Source organism: Cebus imitator, unplaced genomic scaffold, assembly GCF_001604975.1.
Source record: "Cebus imitator isolate Cc_AM_T3 unplaced genomic scaffold, Cebus_imitator-1.0 Scaffold254, whole genome shotgun sequence".
Classification (NCBI taxonomy): Eukaryota; Metazoa; Chordata; class Mammalia; order Primates; family Cebidae; genus Cebus; species Cebus imitator.
Window position 1 is genome coordinate 487,852 of NW_016107569.1, and position 24,564 is coordinate 512,415.

General features: G+C 45.5%; 1 protein-coding gene across 11 annotated transcripts in view; it reads right to left on the minus strand.

Annotated features, from left to right (window-relative positions):
• Positions 1-24,564, minus strand: part of PRRC2B (proline rich coiled-coil 2B) — a 120,262-nt gene that overhangs the window by 31,808 nt on the left and 63,890 nt on the right. For 10 of the 11 annotated variants that reach the window (XM_017499036.2, XM_037728040.1, XM_017499034.2 and 7 more), the window contains exons 6-13: positions 23,327-23,470; positions 20,693-20,934; positions 20,118-20,239; positions 19,520-19,662; positions 13,265-13,355; positions 8,919-9,111; positions 3,780-4,095; positions 1,042-1,256 (exon numbers count right to left, since the gene is read on the minus strand). In XM_017499036.2, coding sequence (XP_017354525.1) covers positions 1,042-1,256; positions 3,780-4,095; positions 8,919-9,111; positions 13,265-13,355; positions 19,520-19,662; positions 20,118-20,239; positions 20,693-20,934; positions 23,327-23,470 — 1,466 coding nt within the window. The remainder of the gene's footprint in view (positions 1-1,041; positions 1,257-3,779; positions 4,096-8,918; positions 9,112-13,264; positions 13,356-19,519; positions 19,663-20,117; positions 20,240-20,692; positions 20,935-23,326; positions 23,471-24,564) is intronic. The other variant, XM_017499039.2, reaches the window with a different exon arrangement.

Consider the following 24,564-nt stretch of genomic DNA (forward strand, 5'->3'; position numbering starts at 1 on the left):
GAGGCTGGGGAGAGAAGTTTAAAGGTAATTAAGTGAGGTACTGGGAAAAGCCTTAAGACCTTGCTTTGTTTCTCCACAGCACATGCATTTTGAAACATTTTCAATTAGCTTTGGTAATAATTTACTGCACAACTTGCTGTTGGGTGTGCACTAGGTAACATCTATGTATCATCTCAGGTTCCCACCAAAATGTACTATTCCTCAGCAATGACTACTGGGTTCCTTTACTTATTACTACTCTAGTAGGCACGATTGCTGATGAGTGCTTCAAGACTATCAGGACTAAGAGAGACTGGTGGAATTACAACCATTATTCACATGATCTTTAGGACAAAAAGCAGGTCCCTTATAGAGTTCATGAAGAAAATAAAGGTTATAAAAAGCCAACAATGGTAACACCAATAAACCAGTTCATGGGCATTATGGCATGAAACGCTCTGCCATGTTGAAAGGCATGTATTCGTTCTTCCTGGTTTACACGTGAAGAAATATGGGCGAGAGGGGCATGACTGACCCGTCCAAGGCCATGCACAACTAGTTCAGCAGCACCATCAGGAAGGGAGCCCAAGCTGTGCAACCTGAAACTTCCAAACCTACGTCCTTAACCCAAAGGTGGCATGCCTCTCTCTGACAGCTCTTAACTCACAGGCCTCCCTTACACCTTGGGAGGACACCACGGCGGGACCCACTGTCCTCTACGGAATGTTCAAGGTGTACTGCTCTGAAATAAGCAACCACCCTGCACACAAGAAAAATGGAGTTCACTATATACAGCACGAAATAGGTTCCTTTCCAATATTAGAAAACAAGGTCAATAAACCACAACAAGGGACCTCCAGGACCTGCAGACATAAATAACGGCCAGGGGCTGATCTACCAAGGTCACAAGTTTTGGGGTGCAACTTCCGATGTCTCCACTGTTCTTGGCGGCACAGAAGGGGTGTTCTGATCTAAGTTGGAGGTGGGCATGGGGATGGTGGGGGGACATCTGCTTGGCACTCAGCCCATTTATCACAGACTTTTATCATCTCATCTGTTTACCTGCTGCTGCTGCTGCTGCTGCTGCTGCTGTTGCTGCTGCTGGCGCTGGAATCGGGGAGGAAGGGACTTCTGATACTTGCTGAACTCCTGTGCAGGGGACCCCGCCTCTCTGGCCTCTTCCTCACTGCTGCTGCTCTGTGCCACTGCTGGGGACGCTGTGGGTGCCTCTTCTGGGAATGTGGTGGGGGTCCCCTGGGCGGGAAATTCTGGGGAGCCTAGAGAATATACCAGCAGAGAAATACCACAGTGAGCTCACAGGAGCTCAGCCAACCAAGTGTTTACCAGCAAGTACTTCTTCCTGTTGGCACACTCTATGGCTAGAACAGTCACGTCCCTGAACATTGGCCCTACGCCAAACGCACCACATGCACGAGCTCAGGGACTCCCCACAACACACGTGAGGAGGCTTCACCTACTGTCACCTTATACACTAGGACACTAAGAGTCAAGAAATTAGATGATGTCCAGGGTCACACAGTCATCAGCAGAGCTGAAATCTGATTTCAGGTGAAAGATGTTTTATTAAAAAGGACTAATAAGGCAGGCATGGTGGCTCACACCCATGATCCCAGCACTTTGGGAGGCCAAGGTGGTGGATCACTTGAGGTCAGGAGTCCAAGACCAGCCTGGCTAACATGGTGAAATCCCATTTCTACTGAAAATACAAAAATTAGCCAGGCATGGTGGGTCCACACCTATAATCCCAGCTATATGGGAGGCTGAGGTGAGAGAATCGCACAAACCAAGGAGGCAGAGGTTGCAGTCAGATTGCACCATTGCACTCCAGCCTGACTAATGGAGCAAGACTCCAACTCAAAAAAAAAAAAAAAAACAAAAAAAAAAAAACTGATAAAATAAAGAACAGCTAGGAACTTGGTAACAGCTCACATATCCAACATCTGAACAGCAGAAATCCAACATATGGAAAGGCCGTTATGACTTCCTGCTGGCAAGGATATAAAAAACAATTTTTTTAAAAAAGAAAAAAAACAAAAACAAGAGAAAGGTTGTGCTTCCTTAGCACATTTTCCAGGCTCTCCTTGGCCATTTCTTCATCTGCAAATAAGAATAACCACCATGCGTGCTCCCAGGGCTTCTGTGAGAATTAAATTAAGTATAGATTTATACTGAAGACAGTGCCTGACAAGCAGAAAATGCTCAGCGCAACTTCACCATAGGAATGGCACGGCCCTCAATCAACCTTTAATAAAAGGAGATCAGAAGGAAAACTAGAGATGAGTTCCCTGGCCAAAAGGGCACTAGGACTCTCAGGTGACCAATCACCTGAGAAGCTTTCAGAGTTTCAAACATCCCCTTGTCTCCTAACAAGAGCTGATCTGAGTTTATTTTTAAGAATTACAAAGAAAACAGCTGATTATATTCTTTAAAACTGCGCCACTCTGCTTAATATAGCACTGTTTAATCACTCTTAAACAGGGCCATGTCAGCCAGACATGGTGGTTCATCCCTATAATCCCAGCACTATGGGAGGCCAAGGTGGGTGGATCACTTGAGGTCTGGAGCTCCAAACCAGCCTGACCAACATGATGAAACCCCGTCTCTACTAAAAATACAAAAATTAGCTGGACGTGGTGGTGCGTGCCTGTAATCCCAGCTTCTCCGGAGGCTGAGGCCAGAGAATAGCTTGAACCTGGCAGGGGGAGGTTGTAGTGAGCCGAGATCCCACCACTCCAGCCTGGGCAACAGAGTGAGACCCTATTGCACGTACGCACGCGCGCGCGCGCGCGCACACACACACACACACACACAAAAGGGCCACGTGATCCATTTCTTTTAGAATCAACAACAGGAAAAGTATTCTACCAAGCAAGAGGGCTTATTTTTTTTATTCTAGGTCAAAGGATCTGAGGTTTTGTTAAAGTCCTGGGGCACTTGTGACTTTGGTTGGGCAGGGATAGTGATAACAACTGTGACGACGAGTATCATCAGTGAGCAGATGCATGATTTCTATGTCTCAGAAACCGGAGCATGCTATACACCCCTCACCATGATGGCAGGTACGTACTCATCCCATTTCACAGACAAAGAAACAGGCTCCAGCCAGGCGCGGTGGCTCAAGCCTGTAATCCCAACACTTTGGGAGGCCAAGGTGGGTGGATCACGAGGTCAAGAGATCGAGACCATCCTGCTCAACATGGTGAAACCCCGTCTCTACTAAAAATGCAAAACATTAGCTGGGCATGGTGGCGCGTGCCTGTAATCCCAGCTACTCGGGAGGCTAAGGCAGGAGAATTGCCTAAACTCAGGAGGCGGAGGTTGCGGTGAGCCGAGATCGCGCCATTGCACTCCAGTCTGTGTAACAAGAGTGAAACTCCGTCTCAAAAAAAAAAAAAAAAAGAAACAGGCTCCAGAGAGGTGAGGTGCTCTCCAGCTAGTTTAAGACGTTCAGAGGGAGAAGGAAAAAGGGCTGAAAAACTACCTATTGGGCACTATGCTCACTACTCGGGTGACAGGGTCATTCGTATCCCAAACTTCAGCATCACACAATGTACGCCCTTCATAATCTAAAATAACAGTTGAAATTATAAAAAAGAAGTTCAAATAGGATCAGGACCCACGCCTGACCGAGGCCTATGCTTTTAACAACTGATGCTTCCCAGTATGATCTCATCATAAGCCAAAGGCTCTGCTAGCTAAGGAGGAAGGCAGGTGCAAGTAACAAGCCAATGACAACAGGCCAGGGTTTCTACTTGGTGGGAAGAGGGCCCAGCTCTTACCTTTGCAGAGAGCAGGGCTGTTTTCCTGGGGCGATGCCTTCTCAGCACTTGGAGACTGGGGCACTTCCTTCTCTGCCTGTTTCTGGGCCTCACCTGCCTTCCGCGCCTGCTTGCACTTCTGGTCCAGCTGCTTGAGTTTGGCGGCACAGGCAGCCAGCCTCTCTTCCCGGGCTCGGCGCTCCTCTTCTTCCCGGCGCTTTCGGGCTCGCTCCACCGCCTCAGACATCTCTGACTGAATGAACTTCTGCCTCGGTGGGGGCTTGTCCTCCTTGTCCTCGATGGACTGTTGCCGGAACACGCTGCTCATCGAGGACTTCTGCCAAGAGAACGTCTCTGAGATAAGGCGGCAGGTCCCAGACCCGGGATACAGGGACCGCTCCCATTTTAGGATCAGTTCTCCTCCCACAGTCCTCAAGCACCTTCAAGAGGCAGTGCAGGTGTGTGACAGAGCTGGATTCAAATCCTGCTCTGGCCTCTGCTGTATGTGGAATGGGGTTTAGGCCAAATGTCAACTCTCCACACCTCACTTCCTTGTTTTTAAAATGGGAACAACAAAGCAAGCTCTTAGGATTGTGAGGTTGAAACCATGTTTGCAAAGCACTCTACACTGCGACCACACACGAGGAACACTCCTATCACTGCTGATGGGCACACAAGCTAAGGGTCTCCACGGCTAATGAACTGCAGCAGGAAGCCACACACCGATTATTCCTGGGTCAGGAAACCGCTACTCCTGCCTGCACGAAAATACATAAACCCCTGGACCCCTGGATAGAAAGAGCCATAGAAAAATAAAATTCACTGTCAGACATAAAGCTTCAAAGTGCTCTTTATATAGAAAGGCATATCTAGCCAGGTGCGGTGGCTCATGCCTGTAATTCCTGCACTTTGGGGGGCCAACACAGGGGACTGCATGAGCCTAGGAGCTTGAGATCAGCCTGGGCAATACGGTGAGACCCTGTATTTACAAAAATAAAAATTACAAAAATTAGCTGGGCGTGGGTACATGCTATATGGTCCCAGCTACTCAGGAGGCTGAGGCAGGAAGGATCACTTGAGCCCAGCAGGCTGCAATGAGTCGAGATCACACCACTATACTCCAGCAAGTGAACAGAGCCAGACGCCGTCAAAACAAAACAAAAAAGCATGTCTAAAAAAATTTCTTTTGGATATTTATCCATTTCTGAGTTTCTTGCTGGTTGCTAGTTACTGGATAACCACAGTGCCAAAATGCAGAGTGAAAAGCTCTTAACGCGGACGCTTTCTCACTGGTCTGCAGGGGTAAAGCTGCATGCAGATCTTGCAACGGCACAAATGATGGACAGGTGGCACCTGAGTTCCAGCCACTGAAATTCTAATAAGATTTGACTATCAGAAAAAGGCAGGACTTCCTGTTTTGAATGCTAATGACACAGATGTATATAACTGTCAAAAATCAAACCAAAGAAACAGGATTTAGGCCTTTTCTTGTAGGTTAATTGTACTTTAGTAAACGAAATATACAAAAACTTACTGTAGTCAAGGAGTTTCCTAACAATTAACTTCTCATAAGCCAGAGATAAGTATTGTAATCATAAGATTATAAACTTCCACTTTAGAAGCATGAAGGTACATTTACATAATATCATTGGAGCCGAAGTGTGCACCTTCCTTTCTCTTTGCCACTGAGCATGAGTGTCTGTCTATACCTTTCTAATGGCCGTGTGTTGATCAGTTCATGGCTCATACCATAAACTGCCTAACTGCCTTTATCCCATGGGATTCAATACAATACTGCACATCAGCCTTCATGCCTAATCCTGATTACTTCCTTCAGATAATTTCCTAGAAAGGAAATAACAGACCCAGACGGTACATGTCCAGTCAAGACCTTTGATGTGCCTTCCTACACTGACCTGAAATTAGTGATCACTTTACAGACTAAATGTTCTGCAAAGTAATTTGAACTAAGACCATTTTTAAAGAAATTTGGCCAGAAGAGGCTGGGGGCAGTGGTTTAAACCTATAATCCCAGCACTTTAGGAGGCCAAGGCAGATGGATTCCCAGGAGTCAGGAGTTCAAGACTAGTCTAGACAACATGGTGAAACCCCATCTCTACTAAAAATACAAAAATTAGCTGGGTGTGGTGGCACACACCTGTAATCCCAGCTACTCGAGAGGCTGAGGCAGGAGGATTGCCTGAACCTGGGAGGCGGAGTTGTAGTAAACTGAGACTGCACCACTGCACTCCAGCCTGGGTGACAGAGTGAGACTCTATTTCAAAAAAAAAAGAATTGTGGTCAGAAGATTCCTTGGATACATAAATTAAGTATATATATTTCATCACTATTGATGTTTAGTTAATTTATAGTGCTGTCTGTTATGAGTACCTTAAAATGAAACCTTCTGAATACTGATAAGCACTACTTCTTGGCTGGTGAAAAGGAAAAAAATAGGGAATACTGAGCCATCTCAACATGTAAATGAAAATGTGGATTAACTGCAGAATAATTTCCAAGAGCAGTGGCACTGTGTCAATTTTGTTTCGCTTTTGTGTCTCTTGTACCCAGCACTTACGTATGTGCCTATACGTGTATATAATAGGTATTCAATTAGCAGACTGCAGCTTAAAGACATTTTCCTTTTATAAGAATGTGGAATAGGAGCCCTTTAAATAGCAAGAAGCAGGATGGGCGCCGTGGCTCATGCTTGTAATCCCAGCACTTTGGGAGGCCAAGGCAGGCAGATCAGGAGTTTGATATTAGCTTGGCCAACACGGTACAACCCCATTTCTACTAAAAATACAAAAATAGCCAGGCGTGGTGATACATGCCTGTAATCCCAGCTATAGAGGAGGCTGAGGCAGGAGAATCACTGGAACCCGGGAGGCAGAGGTTGCAGTGAGCCAAGACTATGCCAATACACTCCAGCCTGGGTGACAGAGCAAGACTCCGTCTCCAAAAACAAATAATAAAAAATAAATAGCAAAGAGCATTGAAAATAGCAGGCTTTACCAAGTGTATTCAAAGTCATGACTCTTCCTTCCCCAGCCCTCCCACTCCTGAACAGTCTAGTCCCAGTGTCATCAGGTGTGGCAAGGCAAGCCAGGCACCTGGTGCCAAGGAGTCCTGGTGGCTCACTGCACTCCAAATGGTCAGAGTCCAGGCAAGGAGAGGAGGGCACGCCCGTGAAGGTCGTGAGGCTAGAGCCCAAGCTGGATGAGGGGGACATTCATAGGCAGAGTTGGCCCCGTAGGGACACTCAGGGCATCCAGGAGTGGGGACAATGACACCTGAGTGGGCAAAGAGGGCATCTGTGCAAAGGAGAGAGCATGGCAGCAGAAATGAGATTGGTCACACACAGGGAGACTGAGCAAGTGAGTATAAGTACGAGGGATAGCTTTGCACTGTTAGAGAAAGGAAGTGCAAACATGCACTGGAAGGAACAGGAATGGAGTCTGTGGAACTGGAGTATCGATGAGAACACAGAGTTCTCAACCTGGACAGATACAGAAATAATACAGGTATGAATGTATTTGTGCACACATGTATATACCTAAATACATCCCCCGCAAATGTCCGCTGAGGAGGTCCAGGAGCAGTGACACCCCAACAGCAAGGAGCCTGCTGGGGCTCAGACACTGGTTTCTAAATATCATCCTGCACTAAAAAGAACTAGGACTTCATGGAGAAAGAGCTGATCCCAGACAAGACAGGTCAAGAACAAGATGAGTCCAGGAAAGATGAAGGAAGGGCTCCATAAAAGGATGAAGACAGTTAAAAAGGACACGCACTGGCCTGACAGGGCTCCCGATGGCCAACTGGGTGACAGCAGCAGATTATCACCCACTGATGTAAATAAATAAATAAACCGAAAGCTTGATCAGAAATGGGATGTTCAGTCTCAAAATTTCCCCCAACAAAATTCTCATCAACTACAAATAGAGAAAAGAGTTAACTCTACAATATGAAACCTGGCAGGGACCCTGTTAATCAAGAGACTAAAGTAGACATAGCCAGAAGGAGACAGGGTGAAGGCGTGGTTACCCTGGTGGGATGCAATGAGAAAAGTCGGGTCATGTCTGAGAGATCCCTTCCAAGGATGGCAATCTTGGACCTCTTCACAATAAAGATGATAATAAACCCAATTTGAGCGGCATTCCACTGGTTTGTACTGTTCCAAAGCCTCAAAGTCATGAAAGTTAAGGAAAGGCTGAGGAACTGATCCAGACTGAAGAAAACTAAAGGTATATGATTCTGAACTGGATTCTTTTGGGTAAGGACATTAATGGGAACTGATAAAAGGTAAATGGCGTCTGCAGATGAAATGGCAATCAATGATCAAGGCTAATTTCCTGGAAGTCACTGTGGTTACCTGGGTAGAATTTCACTGTCTTGGTAGGAAACAAGCACCACAGTGTAAAGAGATTCATCAGGGTGACTACTTATTCAATTAAGTTCAGAAAAAGCATCGTTTGTACTGTACTTCCAACTTTTTCTATCACTTTGAGGCTGTTTTAATGATTTCTTTTTTTTTTTTTTTTTTGGAGATAGGGTTTCGCTATGTTGGCCAGGATGGTCTTGAACTCCTGATCTCAAGTGATCCTCCTGCCTCAGCCTCGCGAAGTGTGTGAGCCACCATGCCTAGCTGTTTTAATTTTTTTTAATGAAAACAATAGGACAAACACAGTGGCTCGTGCCTATAATCTCGGCACTTTGGGAGGCTGAGGCAGGAGGATCCGTTGAGCCCAGGAGCTCAAGACCGGCCTTGGCAACATAGTAAGACCTCATCTCTACAAAAAATGAATGAAATGAGCCAGGAGTGGTGGCACACCAGTAGTCCCAAGCTACTCAGGTGGCTGAGATGGGAGGATGGCTTGAGGGTGAGAGGTAGAGGTAGAGCAAGACCTTATCTCAAAAAAAATAAAAATAGCCAGGCACGGTGGCTCACATCTGTAATCCTAGCACATTGCATCGCTTAAGCTGGAGTTCGAGACCAGCCTGGGCAACACAGTGAGACCCTACCTCTACAAAGAGATTATTTTTTAAAAAAAGAAATCTAAAAATGAAAAGGAAATGCCCACCCAGGACTTTTTCAGAAACCTAGCCACTGAACTCAGAGAAGTTCAAATACATAGGCCAGCCATGGGCCCTTGGTACCTGGTAGTCAGGGCCTGCTACCCAGCCATGAAGCTTCCTGGATGGTGGCTGAGGGTCTGGTGGCTTTCGGACAACACGGGATGCACCCACTGCTTCAGCCCAGTCCTTCCCTTCCTCTTGAGTCCGCTTGGCGTCCACACTGTCCGCAGAGCTCATTGACAACTGCCGCTGCCTCCTAGGGTCCCAGCTGTTCCTAGGACAAAGCACATTTGATGTTAAGTTTATGCAGTCAGGTTAAGCAGGTCTGATCTCAATGGTCAGAGGCCTTGGGAATTCCAAAGTTAGCTGTCCATATCATTTCCTTCATCAGAATGGACCACCACTCCCACCACATCCGTGTGAATTCCACAATTCGGAACCACCATTTATCAAGTCACTCCCACGAACAGAGCTCTAGGCAGGATATGTCACACTCATTATTTCACCGATGCAAAATAAGTCCTCATGACCCTCACTTTAAAGCAAACTTGTCCAACCCACAGCCTAGGGGCCACATGTGGCCCAGGGTGGCCTTGGGCTTTGGATGCAGCTCAACACAAATTTGTCAACTTTCTTAAAACATTATGAGAGGGTGGGTGCAGTGGCTCACACTTGTAACTCTAGCACTTTGGGAGGCTGAGCCAGGCCGATCACTTCAGGTCAGGAGTTCCAGACCAGCCAGGGCAACCTGGTGAAACCAAGTCTCTACTAAAAGTACAAAAATTAGCCAGGTGTGGTAGCGGACACCTGTAATCCTAACTACTCAAGAGGCTGAGGCAGGAGAATTGCTTTAATCCCAGAGGTCAAGGCTGCAGTGAGCCAAGATTATGCCAGTACACTCCAGCCTGGGCAACAGAATGAGACTCTCTTTTGGGGGAAAAACAAAACAAAACAAAACAAAACCACATTATGAGATATTTTTTTTCCTGACTTTTTTGCTTACCAGCTATCATTAGAATATTTTATGTGTGGCCCAAGACAACTCTTCCGACATTGCCCAGGGAAGCCAAATGATTGGACATCCTTGCTTTGAAAAGACAGTAGCTGGGCCTGGTGTGGTGTCTCATGCCTGTAATCTTAGCATTTTGGGAGGCAGAGGTGGGTGGATAACAAGGTCAAGAATTCAAAACCAGTCTGACCAACATGGTGCAACCGTCTCTACTAAAAATACAAAAATTAGCCTAGTGTGGTAGTGCGCGCCTATAATCCTAGCTACTCAAGAGGCCAAGGCAGGAGAATTGCTTGAACCTGGGAGGCAGAGGTTGCAGTGAGCCAAGATCATGCCACTGCAACCCAGCCTGGGTGACAGGGTAAGACTTCGTCTCCAAAAAAAAAAAAAAAAAAGTCAGTAGCTGAGTCTCATCAAAGTTAAGGGGACACCCCTCACAGATTTGAACCAGTACTCCCAGGTGCATGTCTGATTCCTTTCGGTAGCACTCCCTCGCTATGCTCTGCACAAGCCAGTTGCTCAATAAATGCCCCTCAAAAGAACAAAAGATGACTACTGAACAGTGCCACAATAAAAGAGCAAGAAGAGACAAGCAGAGCCTACACAGCATGGAAAAGGTGGAGGCATTCCAAACACAGCTGCAGGGGCGGCTGGACAAGAAGGGAGATGGGTGCCATTCTCGTCTGGACACGTCACAGTAGAAGCAACAGCACTGGGACAAAGCATTTACAAGGGCCCAGGAATACAGCAGATCAGAGAATAGCGGGAATCAGGGATGGCAGGTGTGTGGGCCTGCGTGTCTACCCACACGTATGTACATGGGGAGGGAGGGAAGACAAGGCAGGTAACACAACTCAGGAGATTACAGAGCGGGCGACAACTGCCAGTGATTCCGAGTTGACTTTGTAAGAAATAGAGACCACAGGAAAGCTGCTGACCTGTGGAAAACACCTGTGTTTTTAGAATATGACTATGGCAGGGTGTGAAGGATGGGCCACAGAGGACAGGATGAAGGGTGGAGATGAACTGGTGGATGCATGGATGGTTCAGGAAAGGAGGAGGTCCCAAACAGCCCCAGAGAAAATGAAGAGACGAGACAGAGTCAGGGCAAGTTTTGGGAGCCAATCATGTATGAGGAAATAAAGATGTCAAATAAGACGTGGATGCTCTACCAGGTCACCAACCAGCTCAGAGAACATGAAAAAAAGAGCAGGTTTCAGGAAGGAGGTAGTTCAGGCACTCTCATTTTGAAGTGCCCTTGGTCAAAGCCAGGGGCAAAATTGCCTCCAAAACCAATGTCCAGTTCCTTGAGCGGAATATTCAGTTCCCATAGCCTCAAACAGACAAGGAACAGAGTGTCGTCCTGCTCCAATCAGTCTCTAAGAGCTTATGTCTTTGCCTTTGATTTAAATTCTTAATCACAGCTCCTTCTGAGCTTAGTGTTCCAGGAACTGACCCATAGGCATGTCCCGACTGCATCCAAAGCTTCAGCCGAAATCAAACAGCATGAAAAGAAATTACAGAATTTCATTTTTTGTGTGCCATCAGAGGAGGGGTAGCAGAAGATTATTACCAACTCCTTCCAGAAGATGGGCACTTACTTTAGACGCTTTTAAGTAAAAGATGAAATAACAAAGAAAAAGATGACTCACGGATTTGACTGAACAATATTCAGTTCTTAACAAGAAAACAAAGAGAAAAATATATCCAAGACAACAGCAAAGCATTAATATCTAAACAATATAAAACAATCACATTTTAAAGGAAAGCAGTGATAAATGTGAAGCAAATAGGCATTCTACACTGCAGCTTCTACCTTCTGGACTCAAGTAGTCCTCCCACCTCAGCCTCCTGAGTAGCCGGGACTACAGGTACACACCATGCCCAGCTAATTTTGGGGTATTATTTTAAAAGTATTAGTAAATGCTACTAATATTATGATAAAAACTGGAGGGATAAGAGTACAGTGTAGTACTTTCTAAAGGAAATAAAGTAAAACTAAACTAGTCCAAGGAAATGATCCAAAAAAAAAAAAAAAGAGAGAGAGACAAGATTAACATGGTCAAATAAATTCAGGAAAGCTGGCAACCATTCTGCTTCTCCACCTCCCCAGTGTACTTAATTTTTTTAATGTTATTTTTTCTGAGACAGAGTTTTGCTCTGTTGCCGAGGCTGGAGTGCAGTGGCGTGATCTCCATTCACCTCACTCTCTGCCTCCTGGGTTCCAGCAATTCTCCTACCCTCAGCCTCCCAAGCAGCTGGGATTACAGGCCCGTGCCACCACACCTGGCTAATTTTTGTATTTTTAGTAGAGATGGGGTTTCACCATCTTGGGCAGGCTAGTCTCAAACTCCTGGCCTCAAGTGATCTGCCTGCCCTGGCCTCCGAAGTGTTGGGATTACAGGCGTGAGCCACCGCACCTGGCCCTCAGTGTATTTTCAAGACTCTGAGGGGTCTTGGAGTAAAGAAAGAAGTTGGCCGGGCGCAGTGGCTCACGCCTATAATCCCAGCACTTTGGGAGGCTGAGGCAGGTGGATCACAGAGTCAAGAGATCGAGACCATCCTGGTCAACATAGTGAAACCCCGTCTCTACTAAAAATACAAAAAATTAGCCGAACATGGTGGTGCGCACCTGTAGTCCCAGCTACTCGGGAGGCTGAGGCAGGAGAATCGCTTGAACCCAGGAGGCAGAGGTTGCGGTGAGCCAAGATCGCGCCATTGCACTCCAACCTGGGTAACAAGAGCGAAACTCCACCTCAAAAAAAAGAAAGAAAGAAAGGAAGAAAGAAAGAAGTTGAAGCTGGGTGTGATGGCTCATGCCTGTTATCCCAGCACTTTGGGAGGCTGTAGCAGGTGGACCACTTAAGCCCAGCAGCTAGAGACCAAATCTGGGTAATGTGGCCAAACGCCATCTCTAGCAGAAATGTTAGCTGGGCATGGTGGTGCTCATCTGTGGTCCCACCTACTTGGGAGGCCGAGGTGGGAGAATCACTGAGCCCAGAAGACAGAGGCTGTAATGAGTCAAGATCATGCCACTGCACTCCAGCCTGGGTGACAGAGTGACCGCCTGTCTCCAAAAAAGAAGAATTCGAACCCCGGGAAGTTTCCCAAATGTGCTCGGCCACAGAAGCCTTTTTGAGCTTAACGGCCACAAGCAATCCATGAAGACATGGTCTGCATAACACACTTGGGCACACACTGACACAGTGGTGAAAAGGCTGACTATGCATAGGATGCAGTAGCACCTGCAGGCCAACCCTGGCTCTACTCTTTCACAGCCATGATCAGCAGCTGTCACCCCCAAACTGGAAACAGTACCTGCCCTTCCAGGTTGCTATGGAAACTGGGAAATGCTCTCGGCACATAGCAGCACTAATAAGTACAGATGCGCTCATATTGATGGGGCAGGGGTCCTTACCACTTTGGCCTGCCGTCCTTCACAACTTCCTCCTCCTCTTCATCATCGCTGAACTTGAGTTTCTCAGAATAGTCCACTTCTTCATGGAGGCCTACAGCAACAGGAGGGCCCAGGAAGAATGAGAAAGAATGAAAAGGTCAGTGGTGCCCAGGCACCATGGGAAAGCTTCCTTTGGTCAGGAATCTCACTATTCCAGCAGAGGAGCTGAGTCAACCACCAAGCTGCCTCCCTTCCCCCTCCTCCGTGACTTTAAGACAGCTTGGTTAGACTAACACTCCCATAGGTAACAATTCTTAAATCTAAACAATGTATCTTTAAAATGTATTTTAAGGCCCAAGAGGGTGAACAAACCAGGCAGAAATGAGGTAGCTGTCTACCCTTGCAATACAGAAACATGACTTGTGAGATTGTGAGTTACCACTTGTCCCAGGCATTGCTCAGCCCAAGTGGCTCAGATGGCAAAAAGTGTCCATCACCTACGATCCTGTGAACAGTGTGGTAGGTCCACACAATGGAATATTATTTGGCCATAAAAAAGAATGAATACAAACACATGCTATAACATAATTAACCGTGAAAACATTATGCTGAGTGAAAGAACCCAGATAAGAAAGGCCACATATTGTATGATTCCAGTGACAGGCAATGTCCAGAATATGCAAATCCATAGAGATGGAAAGCAGATTTGTGGTTGGAAAGTAGAAGGTGGGAGGGAATGCCTACCAACAGGTATGGGGTTTCTTTTTTGAGTGATGGAAGCATTCTGGAATAGTGGTGGTAGTTGCACAACTTTGTGAATATACTAAAAAACACTAAACCAGACTTCAAAAGGGTAAATTTTGTTATATGAAAATTATGTTAATCACATAATTATATGAAAATTATGTTAATCACATAATTATATGAAAATTATGTGACTCATATAGTCATATGATTCACAGTGTCTCACACCTGTAATCCCAGCACTTTGGGAGGTCGAAGCAGGAGGATCACTTGAGGCCCAGAATTTGAGACCAGTCTGGGCAACATGGCGAAACCCTGTCTCTACTAAAAATACAAGTATGAGCTGGGCATGGTGGTGCACGCCTGTAATCCCAGCTACTTGAGGGGGGCTAAGGCAGGAGAATCACCTGAACCCAGGAGGGGGAGGTTGCAGTGAGCCAAGATCCAGACACTGCATTCCAGCCTGCCGACAAAGTGAGACTCCAAAACAAAACAAAGTCAAAAAACAAAATATCTGAATGCCACCAAAAACCACCCTAACTGGAAACGTACAAAACATGACACCCAGCAACAACTGTAGAATATATACTTTCAAAGTGCACTTGAAATATTCTCTAAGACCAATCATAACCTAGTCATAAACAAGACTTACTAACTTGAAAACAAGCGATATCATACAGAATGTGCTCTCTGGCTATAAGACAACTAAATTAGCAATCTAGAAATGGCCAATAATAAAAAACTGCCCCAATTATTTAAAAAATCATTTAAAATATATACAGAAAACAAGTCAAACAATGCAGAAAGTGAACAATGCCAAAAGCTGCTGCTTCATAAAGATTAATAAAACAATTCAATTCCTTGGCAGAAATGAAGAAAAAGAAATACACAAATTACCAAATTATCAGGAATTAAAGGATATCACTACAGATCCTACAGACATCAAAAAGATAACGTAATATATATTCAACATTATGTTAATAATTTCAACCACTCAAAAGAAATGAACAAATTCCTCAAAAAATACAACTTACCAAAAAACTCACACAAAATGACACGGAATCTGCACAGCCTCAAAACTAATCAAAGAAAATAAATTACTGAAAGTATTTCCACAATGAAAACTCCAGAGGCTAAACTGTTCCACTGGTAAGGTAATACTGGCCAGGCATAGTGGCTCACACCTGTAAACCCAGCAACTCATAACGTGAGGCAGGAGGATCACTTGAGCCCAAAATTTTGAGGCTGCGTTGAGCCATTATTGTACAGCAGTGTACTCAGCCTGGGTGACAAAGTGAGAGACCCTATCTCAAAAAAAAAAGAAAAAGAAATAATACCAATTTTACAAAAACAGCAATCTTATTCTTCAGGAAGGCAGAGAAGGAACACTCCACAACTCATTTATGAGCCCAGCATAACTTGATACAAAACCTGACAGAGACTTTATTAGCACAGAAAATTATAGACCAATATCCCTCATGACAGAACTTTAATACATATTAACAAATTTAGTCTAGGCATACAAGAAGGGAGGGTTTATTCTAAGAATGTAAGGTTGGTTTAGCATTAAAAAAAAAAAAAAACATTGATGCAGTCTACTATCAAAATAAAGGAGAAAAACAATGATCACAGATGTAGGAAAGCACTGAACACAATGCAACACCCATAATTTATAAAACAAAAAGCCCAGCCGGGCGCCATGGCTCACGTCTGTAATCACAGCACTTTGGGAGGCAGAGGTGGGCTGATCACAAGGTGAGGAGTTTGAAACCAGCCTGGCCAACATAGTGAAACCCCGTCTCTACTAAAAACACAAAAAAACTAGCCGGGTATGGTGGTAGGCGCCTGTAATCCTGGCCAAGTGGGAGGCTGAGGCAAGGAGAATCCTTGAACCTGGGAGGTGGAGGTTACAGTGAACCGAGATCGCGCCACCGCACTCCAGCCCGGGCAACAGAGCAAGACTCCGTCTCAAAAACAAAAACAAAAACACAAAGGCCCAGCAAACTAGACATAGAAGGCAAGACATCCTCAACCTGATAAACAGCATCTCCAAAAAACCCACAGCTGACATTTCATGCTGACACACAAAACATTTTCTTTCTAAGATCAGAAAGAACTTGAGGTTAATATTATACCAGAAGTATACCACAGGCAAAAAACACTAAGTAGAAAGGAAGTAATCTGAAAAAGAAGATGTAAAACCGTACTTATTTACAAACTACGTAACGGTTTATGCAGAAAACTCCAAGAAATCAACAAAAACTAGTAAAACTAATTAATGTATTCAACAAAGTGTCTGGTACCAATGAATACAGAAAAATCAACTGTATTTTCTATATAATGACAACAAACTCTCGAAAAATAAAATTGTTCTTAAAAATCAATGTCATTTATAATGGCATCAAAAAAACCATAAAATGCCTGAGAATAAATTTAACAAAAGACATTCAGGATCTCTGCGTGAAAATGCCAAGACACTGCTGTGAGAAATCAAAGTCCTAATAAAGAGATACACCAGCTTCCTAAAAATTCCAAATTAAGGGCCAGGCACGGTAGATTACGAGGTGAGGAGTTTGACACCAGCCTGGCCAACACAGTGAAACCCGTCTCTACTAAAAATACAAAAATTAGCTGGGCATGGTGGCCCACACCTGTAGGTAGGCAGAGGTTGCAGTGAACTGAGATCATGCCACTGCACTCCAGCCTCAGCGGCAGGCGGCAGAGTGAGACTTTATCTCAAAAAAAGAAAAAAACAAGTTTCAAAATTAAGATGTCAGGTGGGGTGCAGTGGCTCACAACTGTAATCCCAGCACTTTGGGAGGCCAAGGTGGGCGGATCACGAGGTCAGGAGTTCAAGACCAGCCTGGCCAACATGGTGAAACCCCATCTCTACTAAAAACAGAAAAATTAGCTGGGTGTGGTGGTACACACCTATACTCCCAGCTACTTGGGAGGCTGAGGCAGAAGAATCGCTTGAAGCTAGGAGGTGGAGGGTGCAGTGAGGCGAGATCTTGTCACTGCACTCTAGCCTTGGTGACGAAGCAAGGCTCTGTCTTCGGGAAAAAAAAATTAAGATGTCACTTATCTCAATAGATTCAACATAATCTGAACCAAAATGCCTGCAGGCTCTTTGTAAATACTACAGGTTGATTCTAAATTTATGTGGAAACAATCAATCTTGGAAAAGAACGAAGTTGGAAACCTTACACTAAAGAAATGTAAGATTTCCTATAAACCCACAGTGTGGTATTGGCATAAGAAGGAACAAACAGATCAATGGAACAGGGTCCAGAAATAGACCAATGCTTTTATAGTCAATTGATTTTTGGCTAAAGTTCCACAGCAATTTGATAGGGAAAGTAAAATCTTGTCAACAAATGTTGTAGAAAACTGGCCATGTGGGAAAAAGCAAAGCTGCCGTCTTATACCATATACAAAAATTAAACCAATGTGTATCAAAGACCTAAATTAACAGTTAAAACCATAAAACATCTAGTAATATTTTCACCACCAAGGGTAAGATTTTAGGACACAAAAATAATAACCAGAAAAAAACCCAAATTTATACATTAAACTTCAAAATTCAAACTTCTGCTCATCAAAACAGTGTTTAAAAAAATTAACAGACAAATAATGCAATAAGGAAATATATTTGCAAAATAAAAGTTTTAAAGAATTTGTATCCAGGGCTGGTATCCTACCACTCAATTTTTTACATTCAGACACCAAACAGGATGATATATCAGTCATCAAATAACACATAAAAGTGTGTTTATCATCATTAGTCATCAGCAAAATGCAAATTAAAAGCACAATGAGATACCACTAAACACCCACTAGAATGGCTAAAATTAAAAAGACAAACATGTTCAAGGCTCCAGTGAGCTTTGATCACGCCACTGCATTCCAACCTAGAAAACAAAGTGAGACCTCGTCTCTTAAAAAAGAACACCAAAATGTAAGATGCAGACCCATCAACTTCACACACTGCTGTTGGGGATGTAAAATGGCATAACCACCAGGGAAAAAGTTTGGACAGGTCTTAAATGCTTAATCCTATGCCTACCCTTTGACCCAAAAATTCTACATATTTACCCATGAGAAACAGAAGTATAAGGTATAGTGGGGCTCTTGAATGAATAAACAAATTACAGTGTATTGATACACTGGAACATATCTCAGCAACTAAAAGCAACTGGCATATAAACAACATTGGTGAATATGAAAACCATACAAGTGTAAAAACTGTGTGACTTCACTCATCTGAAGTTTGATAACAGGCAAAACTAATCTAGAGTAAAGTGAATCAGAAGAGCAGCAGGCCCTCGAGCAGTCGCAGGGAGGAGCACTGAGGAAACCTGGGGAGGTGAGGGAGACGTTATCTCTTTGGATACGGGTGTCTGTGATATACACGTATCCATTTGTAAAACTGTACAGTTAAAATGTGAGATGGATGCCTATCACTGTCATTAAAATCTACCTAAAAATAAATAATTATACAAGAAAATAGGCCGGGCGCGGTGGCTCACGCCTGTAATCCCAGTACTTTGGGAGGCCAAGGCGGGTGGATCACGAGGTCAAGAGATCGAGACCATCCTGGTCAACATGGTGAAACCCCGTCTCTACTAAAAATACAAAAAATCAGCTGGGCATGGTGGCGCGTGCCTGTAATCCCAGCTACTCAGGAGGCTGAGGCAGGAGAATTGCCTGAACCCAGGAGGCGGAGGTTGCGGTGAGCCGAGATCGCGCCATTGCACTCCAGCCTGGGTAACAAGAGCGAAACTCCGTCTCAAAAAACAAACAAACAAACAAACAAACAACAACAAAAAAACAAAAAACAAGAAAATAATCAGGTTGGGGTATGGGGAGTGGGTAGAGACAAAGAAATAAGAATGGCAGAACAAGCAGAGTTTGCAGCACCCGCCTGTGGTTTCAGCTACTCCGGAGGCTGAAGCAGGAGGATGCTTGAGGCCACGAGTTCGAAGCTACAGCTCGCCATGATGGACCCTGTAAACAGTCACTCCACTCCAGAATGGAAACATAGCCAGACCCTTCCTCTTTCCCTTTTATCTTTATTTATTTTTTTTTTTTTTTACTGATCCTTGCAGAGCCGGGCTAACCCATAGGCAGTATGCCGAGAGTAGCTGAGACCCTGTCTCTCAGAACAAAATTAAATTAAAACAAACAAAAACCAATTGGCAGAACATTGGTACTAACTGAACTTGAGTGATGAGTGGCTGGGAGCTATTATTTTTTTGTTTAAATTTTGCATCATCGATAATTTTTAAAAGTTAACCACAAAACTCTAAGCTCAAGGATAAAGACCAAAAGAAGCTAATGGCTTGGCCAGGAAGGAGGCACCAGATGGGCTGCAAATGAGGATGCAGGGCATTGGGGCTGCCTCGCTGTCCTGCTGTTAGTCCCTATCTTGCCAAGGGAAAACACACAGGGGTGCCGGGGGGTTTACATCCCTGGTCAGTACAGGTGGACTTTGGTCCTGCCCGTCTAAACCACCGGGGCTTCTCTGCCCACCTGCCCAGCCATCGTCGGCATCAGTGTCCAGATCGTCAAGTCCCTTCAGGTTTTCCGCATTGATAATGGTGGGCCGTGGCACCCGCTCCACCAGCTGCCTTAGTGGGTGGAGTGGGCGAGACACTCCCAGCCTGTTTTCTTTTCTGATAAAAGAGAGACAAGTAAAGATGATGGAATCATGTCCAGTATACAAACAGAAGCAAAATCAAATATCTTTCCAAAAATAAATTTCATACTGCAAAGGTTCATGTTTAGTATTTCTATCAGATCCTTTAAAAGAAATATATAATGAGCAAACAAGTACACCCCAGAAAGAAGTTCTGCCTTGTCCCGCGGTTTTACATGCTGATTGCTAAGGCCTAGGGCAGCAGCAACACGCACGTGCCAGAACTTCAACTCCACCAGGAACTTGAAATAATGACTCAATCTGTGATCCAGCTCTAAGTCCCGGCCACCACCCCATATACCCTGCCATGCTGAGCTGGTTAAGCTCTCTGTTCTCCAGGAGACACAGCACTTTCCTCATCAGCCCCTCATCCTGACCAGAATCACCACCGGAGTCATCTCTACATATGTGACTCTAACGCGATGGACTCACCCATCTTGGTCATTCATCTGGAACTGTCTAAAAGGAACTCGGGGTTCAAGGCGGAGCTGAGGAAGGGGAAAAGAGCCTCGTTCCACTGTACCCTGGTTCTCTGATGACTTTGGCGAACACATCTGAAACATAACATCAATGAACAGGATTTGCTAGTCATGGCCCAAATTGCAATTTCCACTTAAATTAGAATTTGTTTTGGAAAGTGGAAAATGGGAAAAAAAGAAAGAGGAATGTCTTAGGGTTTCCTAATCAATCCTACCACCATCTCCCCCATTTCATTCCTGCTGTCAGTAAGTAGACTGGGGAACCTATGTCAGAGAAAACCTGCCTCTCCTGTTTCTAAAGAACCACAGCTGAAATCATATCCACATCACCAGGGAAAGAAGCCAGAGGCCCTTAAGATTTAAAAAGCAGGGAGAGAAAATCCAAAATGAGTGGAAACCTCGAAAGTAGGGTGACAGGGCCAAGAGGAGACCCCAAAGGGTGACATTCAACCACTTGACCTAGGTTATGCTGGACACAAACAATCCAACTTCATGGGGGAAAAAAAAACATACACTCCGAAGACTTACAAAAGCAGGAAGCATGTCATGGTATGTAGGTGGGTGGTATACATTTCCCATGAACTGTGAAGCCCCTTTTCGGACAGGCTGAGCCGGGCGGAGAGAGGGGTCCTTAGAATCGCTGGTACATGCCGAGGCGGGGGCTCCATCTCCCGTACTCGAGTTCCTGCTGCCCAGCTCAGTTGGGGAGGTGCTGAGAGACGTGGCAGAAATTATGTGTCGCCCACCGCCCTCCCTCCAGCTTGTCACATCTGGAAATTGAAAGGGGGCAAAGGGGAGAGGGAAGAGGAGGGGGAAGGAGGGATCATATGAGGTTCTGAAGGTCAAGGGACCCCCTCCTTCACCAAAAAAATCAAATAAAAAACAAAAAACAAAAAAAAACAAAAGTGAAGAAATGTTAAATCTGTGAGGGAAGGCTGGGACAGACCCTTGGCCAATGAGAATGAACTTGCCGAGGGAAGTCTGACTGTGAAATATAAAATGAGATCTACTCAGAGAGAAGGCTTCATCAGTGATTAACAATCACCCCCAATCCTTCCCCAATCCTACAACCCAGAGAGATTAAAACAACCCTGATGAAAACAGCCTTGGGTCATTCCTTCAACGAATGCTGACCACCCCACTTAGGGTTAGCACTGGGCTACACTTTAAAACAGGGGCGAGGCCAGATGCAGTGGCTCATGCTTGTAATCCCAACACTTTGGGAGGCCGAGGCGGGCGGATCACAAGGTCAAGAGATCAAGACTATCCTGACCAACATGGTGAAACCCCATCTCTACTAAAGATACAAAAATTAGCTGGGCATGGTGGTGCACGCCTGTAGTCCCAGCTACTTGGGAGGTTGAGGCAGGAGAATCGCTTGAACCCGGGGGGTAGAGGCTGCGGTGAGCGGAAATTGGGCCACTGCACTCTAGCCTAGCGACAGAGCAAGACTCTGACTCAAAAAAAAAAACCCAAAACCAAAAAACAAAAAATAGGAGCAAGTTCCGGACACAGTGGTTTTGGGCTTTGTTTAGCAGTGGCACCTTTTAGTCAAGATCCACCAGCCCAGAAGACAGGCAAGGCGCAGCTGCTATCCTTCCAGCAGAGGTGTGGGGCACTTGTGTAGCTCACAGGCAGACACCTGCTGACCTCTCTGTCTTTTTAAAATGATGCTTCCTATTGCCACTTGCAGTGAGATCGGGTGGAAATTATTAGAGGCCAAAAAGAAATCAGATGAAACAGATTCCTGTTTTTGGTCACCTTTTGGTTAGAAGTTGAAGTACCAAGGTCTCTGAGTTACACAACCCTTAAGGGAGAGACCCAGACCATGTTTGGTCCCCGCCCTTCAATCCCTTTGCTGTGTGACTTGGGGCAAGCTGAGGTCACTCCTCTTGGCCATGCTTCCTCATCTTCTCCAATAAGGAGATGAAACTGATGCTCAGAAAGAAGTTTCTTCTACATCTAAACTTTTATAGGCCTACAAAACGGCTCATCTTAATAAATGAAACAAACAAAACAGTCTTGCGTGGGGCACTGGAAAGGCAGTGAGTGCTATTTTAAGTGAGACACATGCACAGTGATAACTGAATTACAGGATATCACTTCTGACTTGAATGGAGAGGCCTTGGAGATACATCAAGACAAGCAAACGAAAGGCCCTCGCATTTCAAGACCCGATCAAGTCCCCTGAAATACATGAGCCACTTCAAAATCCCTGATTTTGAAAGATTACAAAATTTTTTTTGTAATTACAATCACCACCTAAACCTCTAGCCACCCTCGGCTTCCAAGGAGAAATTTCCAGCAAGAAGTGCTACACAGGCCGGGCACAGTGGCTCACACCTATAATCCCAGCACTTTGGGAGGCCAAAGTGGGCAGATCACGAGGTCAGGAGATCAAGACCATCCGGGCCAACATAGTGAAACCCCATCTCTACTAAAAATACAAAAAAAAAAAAAAAAAAAATTGGCTGGGCATGGTGGTGCATGCCTGTAATCCCAGCTACTAAGGAGGCTGAGCCAGGAGAACTACTTGAACCCAGGAGACAGAGTTTGCAGTGAGCCAAGATCGCACCACTGCACTACAGTCTGGGCAACAGTGCAAGACTCCATCTCAAAAAAACACAAAGTGCTACACAATCCTGCCACTTCCCTGGGCAGATACGAGATTAGGGGCCAGTAGAGACCAGTGCTAGGCTTGTTTATGCAACAATCCCCAGAGGAATGAGTTAAAAATACAGATCCTAATTGGGCTGGGGAAGGGAAGGACTAGAAATCAGACTCATTTGCCAACTCCCCAGTGATTCTGACAAGAAACAGCTAGGATTGAGAGCTTTAGAAAATAAGGTCCTAATCCGGGGACCTAAGTTAACTGGCCCATTGTCCGTCCTTGTCACAGCCACCAGGCACAGCAAAACTAACAACTGGACAACAGAGGGAGAGGGGACTGGCCAGCCCTACCCCAAAAGACAAAAAAAGGCACAAGGCCTCATGGCCTAGGTAGCAAGTCCAATGGATGCATGGATCAGGTGGCGAGCCAAAGAACCATATTTCCAGCTCAAGCCGGAGACCCCGGTGGCATCAGCACCCTTCTAGGAGTGCAGAGACAAGAGGAGGAAGTTCTGTGACTCCACTGAGTGCCCAGAGGCTGCAGTCACTTACTCTGAGGGCGGAGGCTTGGTCCTGGCCCATACGACAGATCTAAGACGCCCTTTTCTTTGCCAGCCTTGTCCTGCCCGCCAGCTGCTTTCAGCGTCGGAAATTCCTCGGGAGAGAAGGATAACAGTCGGCTTGAGCCCCTTAAACCTGTGAAGATGGGACAGACATGGAGGAAGTGAGATGGAGTCAGCAGTCATCTGCTGGCTGGGTGCGGTGGCTCACACCTGTAATCTCAGCGCTTTGGGAGGCTGAGGTGGGTGGATCACTTGAGGTCAGGAATTTGAGACCAACCTGACCAGCAAGGTGAAACCCCGTCTCTACTAAAAATACAAAACTTAGCCAGATGTGGTGGTGTGGACCTGTAGTTCCAGCTACCTGGGAGGCTGAGGCAGGAGAACTGCTTGAACCCGGGAGGTAGAGGTTGCAGTGAGCCGAGATGATGCCACTGCACTCTAGCCTGGGCGACAGAGTGAGACTTTGTCTAAAAAACAAAACAAAACACTAAAGAAAACAGTCATCCACTTCCCAGCTCCACATCTTAAAAGCCATGTTGCCTCGAAGTAGGCTTTCTAAGGGAGCCAATGTCACCAGGGCACTGCTGCTGACAGCACCATGGCCCTCCCCAGCTGACCTGCAGGGGCCAGTACCTGCTTACAAAGGGAATGGGGTAAGATATCACAGCAGCTCCAGGCCACAGCCTGTCCCAGCAGGGAAGGTCCTTCTGACCGCCTGGGGCCACAGACAAGCACCGCCTCCTATAAAATCAGCCAAGGGAAAGCCAAGAAGCCAACTGCTTTCCTGTGGAGGTAACACCAGGCCACCCTAAAAGGATTAAAACACTGCTTTTGCCTGGCACAGTGGCTCACACCTGTAATCCCAGCACTTTGTGGGGCCAAGGTGGGTGGATCACTTGAGCTTAGGAGTTCGAGGCCAGCCTGGGCAACATGGCAAAATCCTGTCTCTACCAAAAATAGAAAAAATTAGCATGTGGGCGCCTGTAGTCCCAGGAACTTAGAAGGCTGAGGTTGGAGGATCACTTGAGCCTGGGAGGCAGAGGTTGCAGTGAGCCAAGATCCTGCCACTGCCCTCCAGCCTGAGTGACAAAGTGAGACTCCCTCTCAAAAAATAAAAAAATAAAATGCTGCTTTCTACCATAGAATGTGGTAAGACAGGTGGAAAGTAGATTTACACACGAGTACCTCCTCATTCACCTGTCCTTCTGCATTTTCTACTAAGTTCCT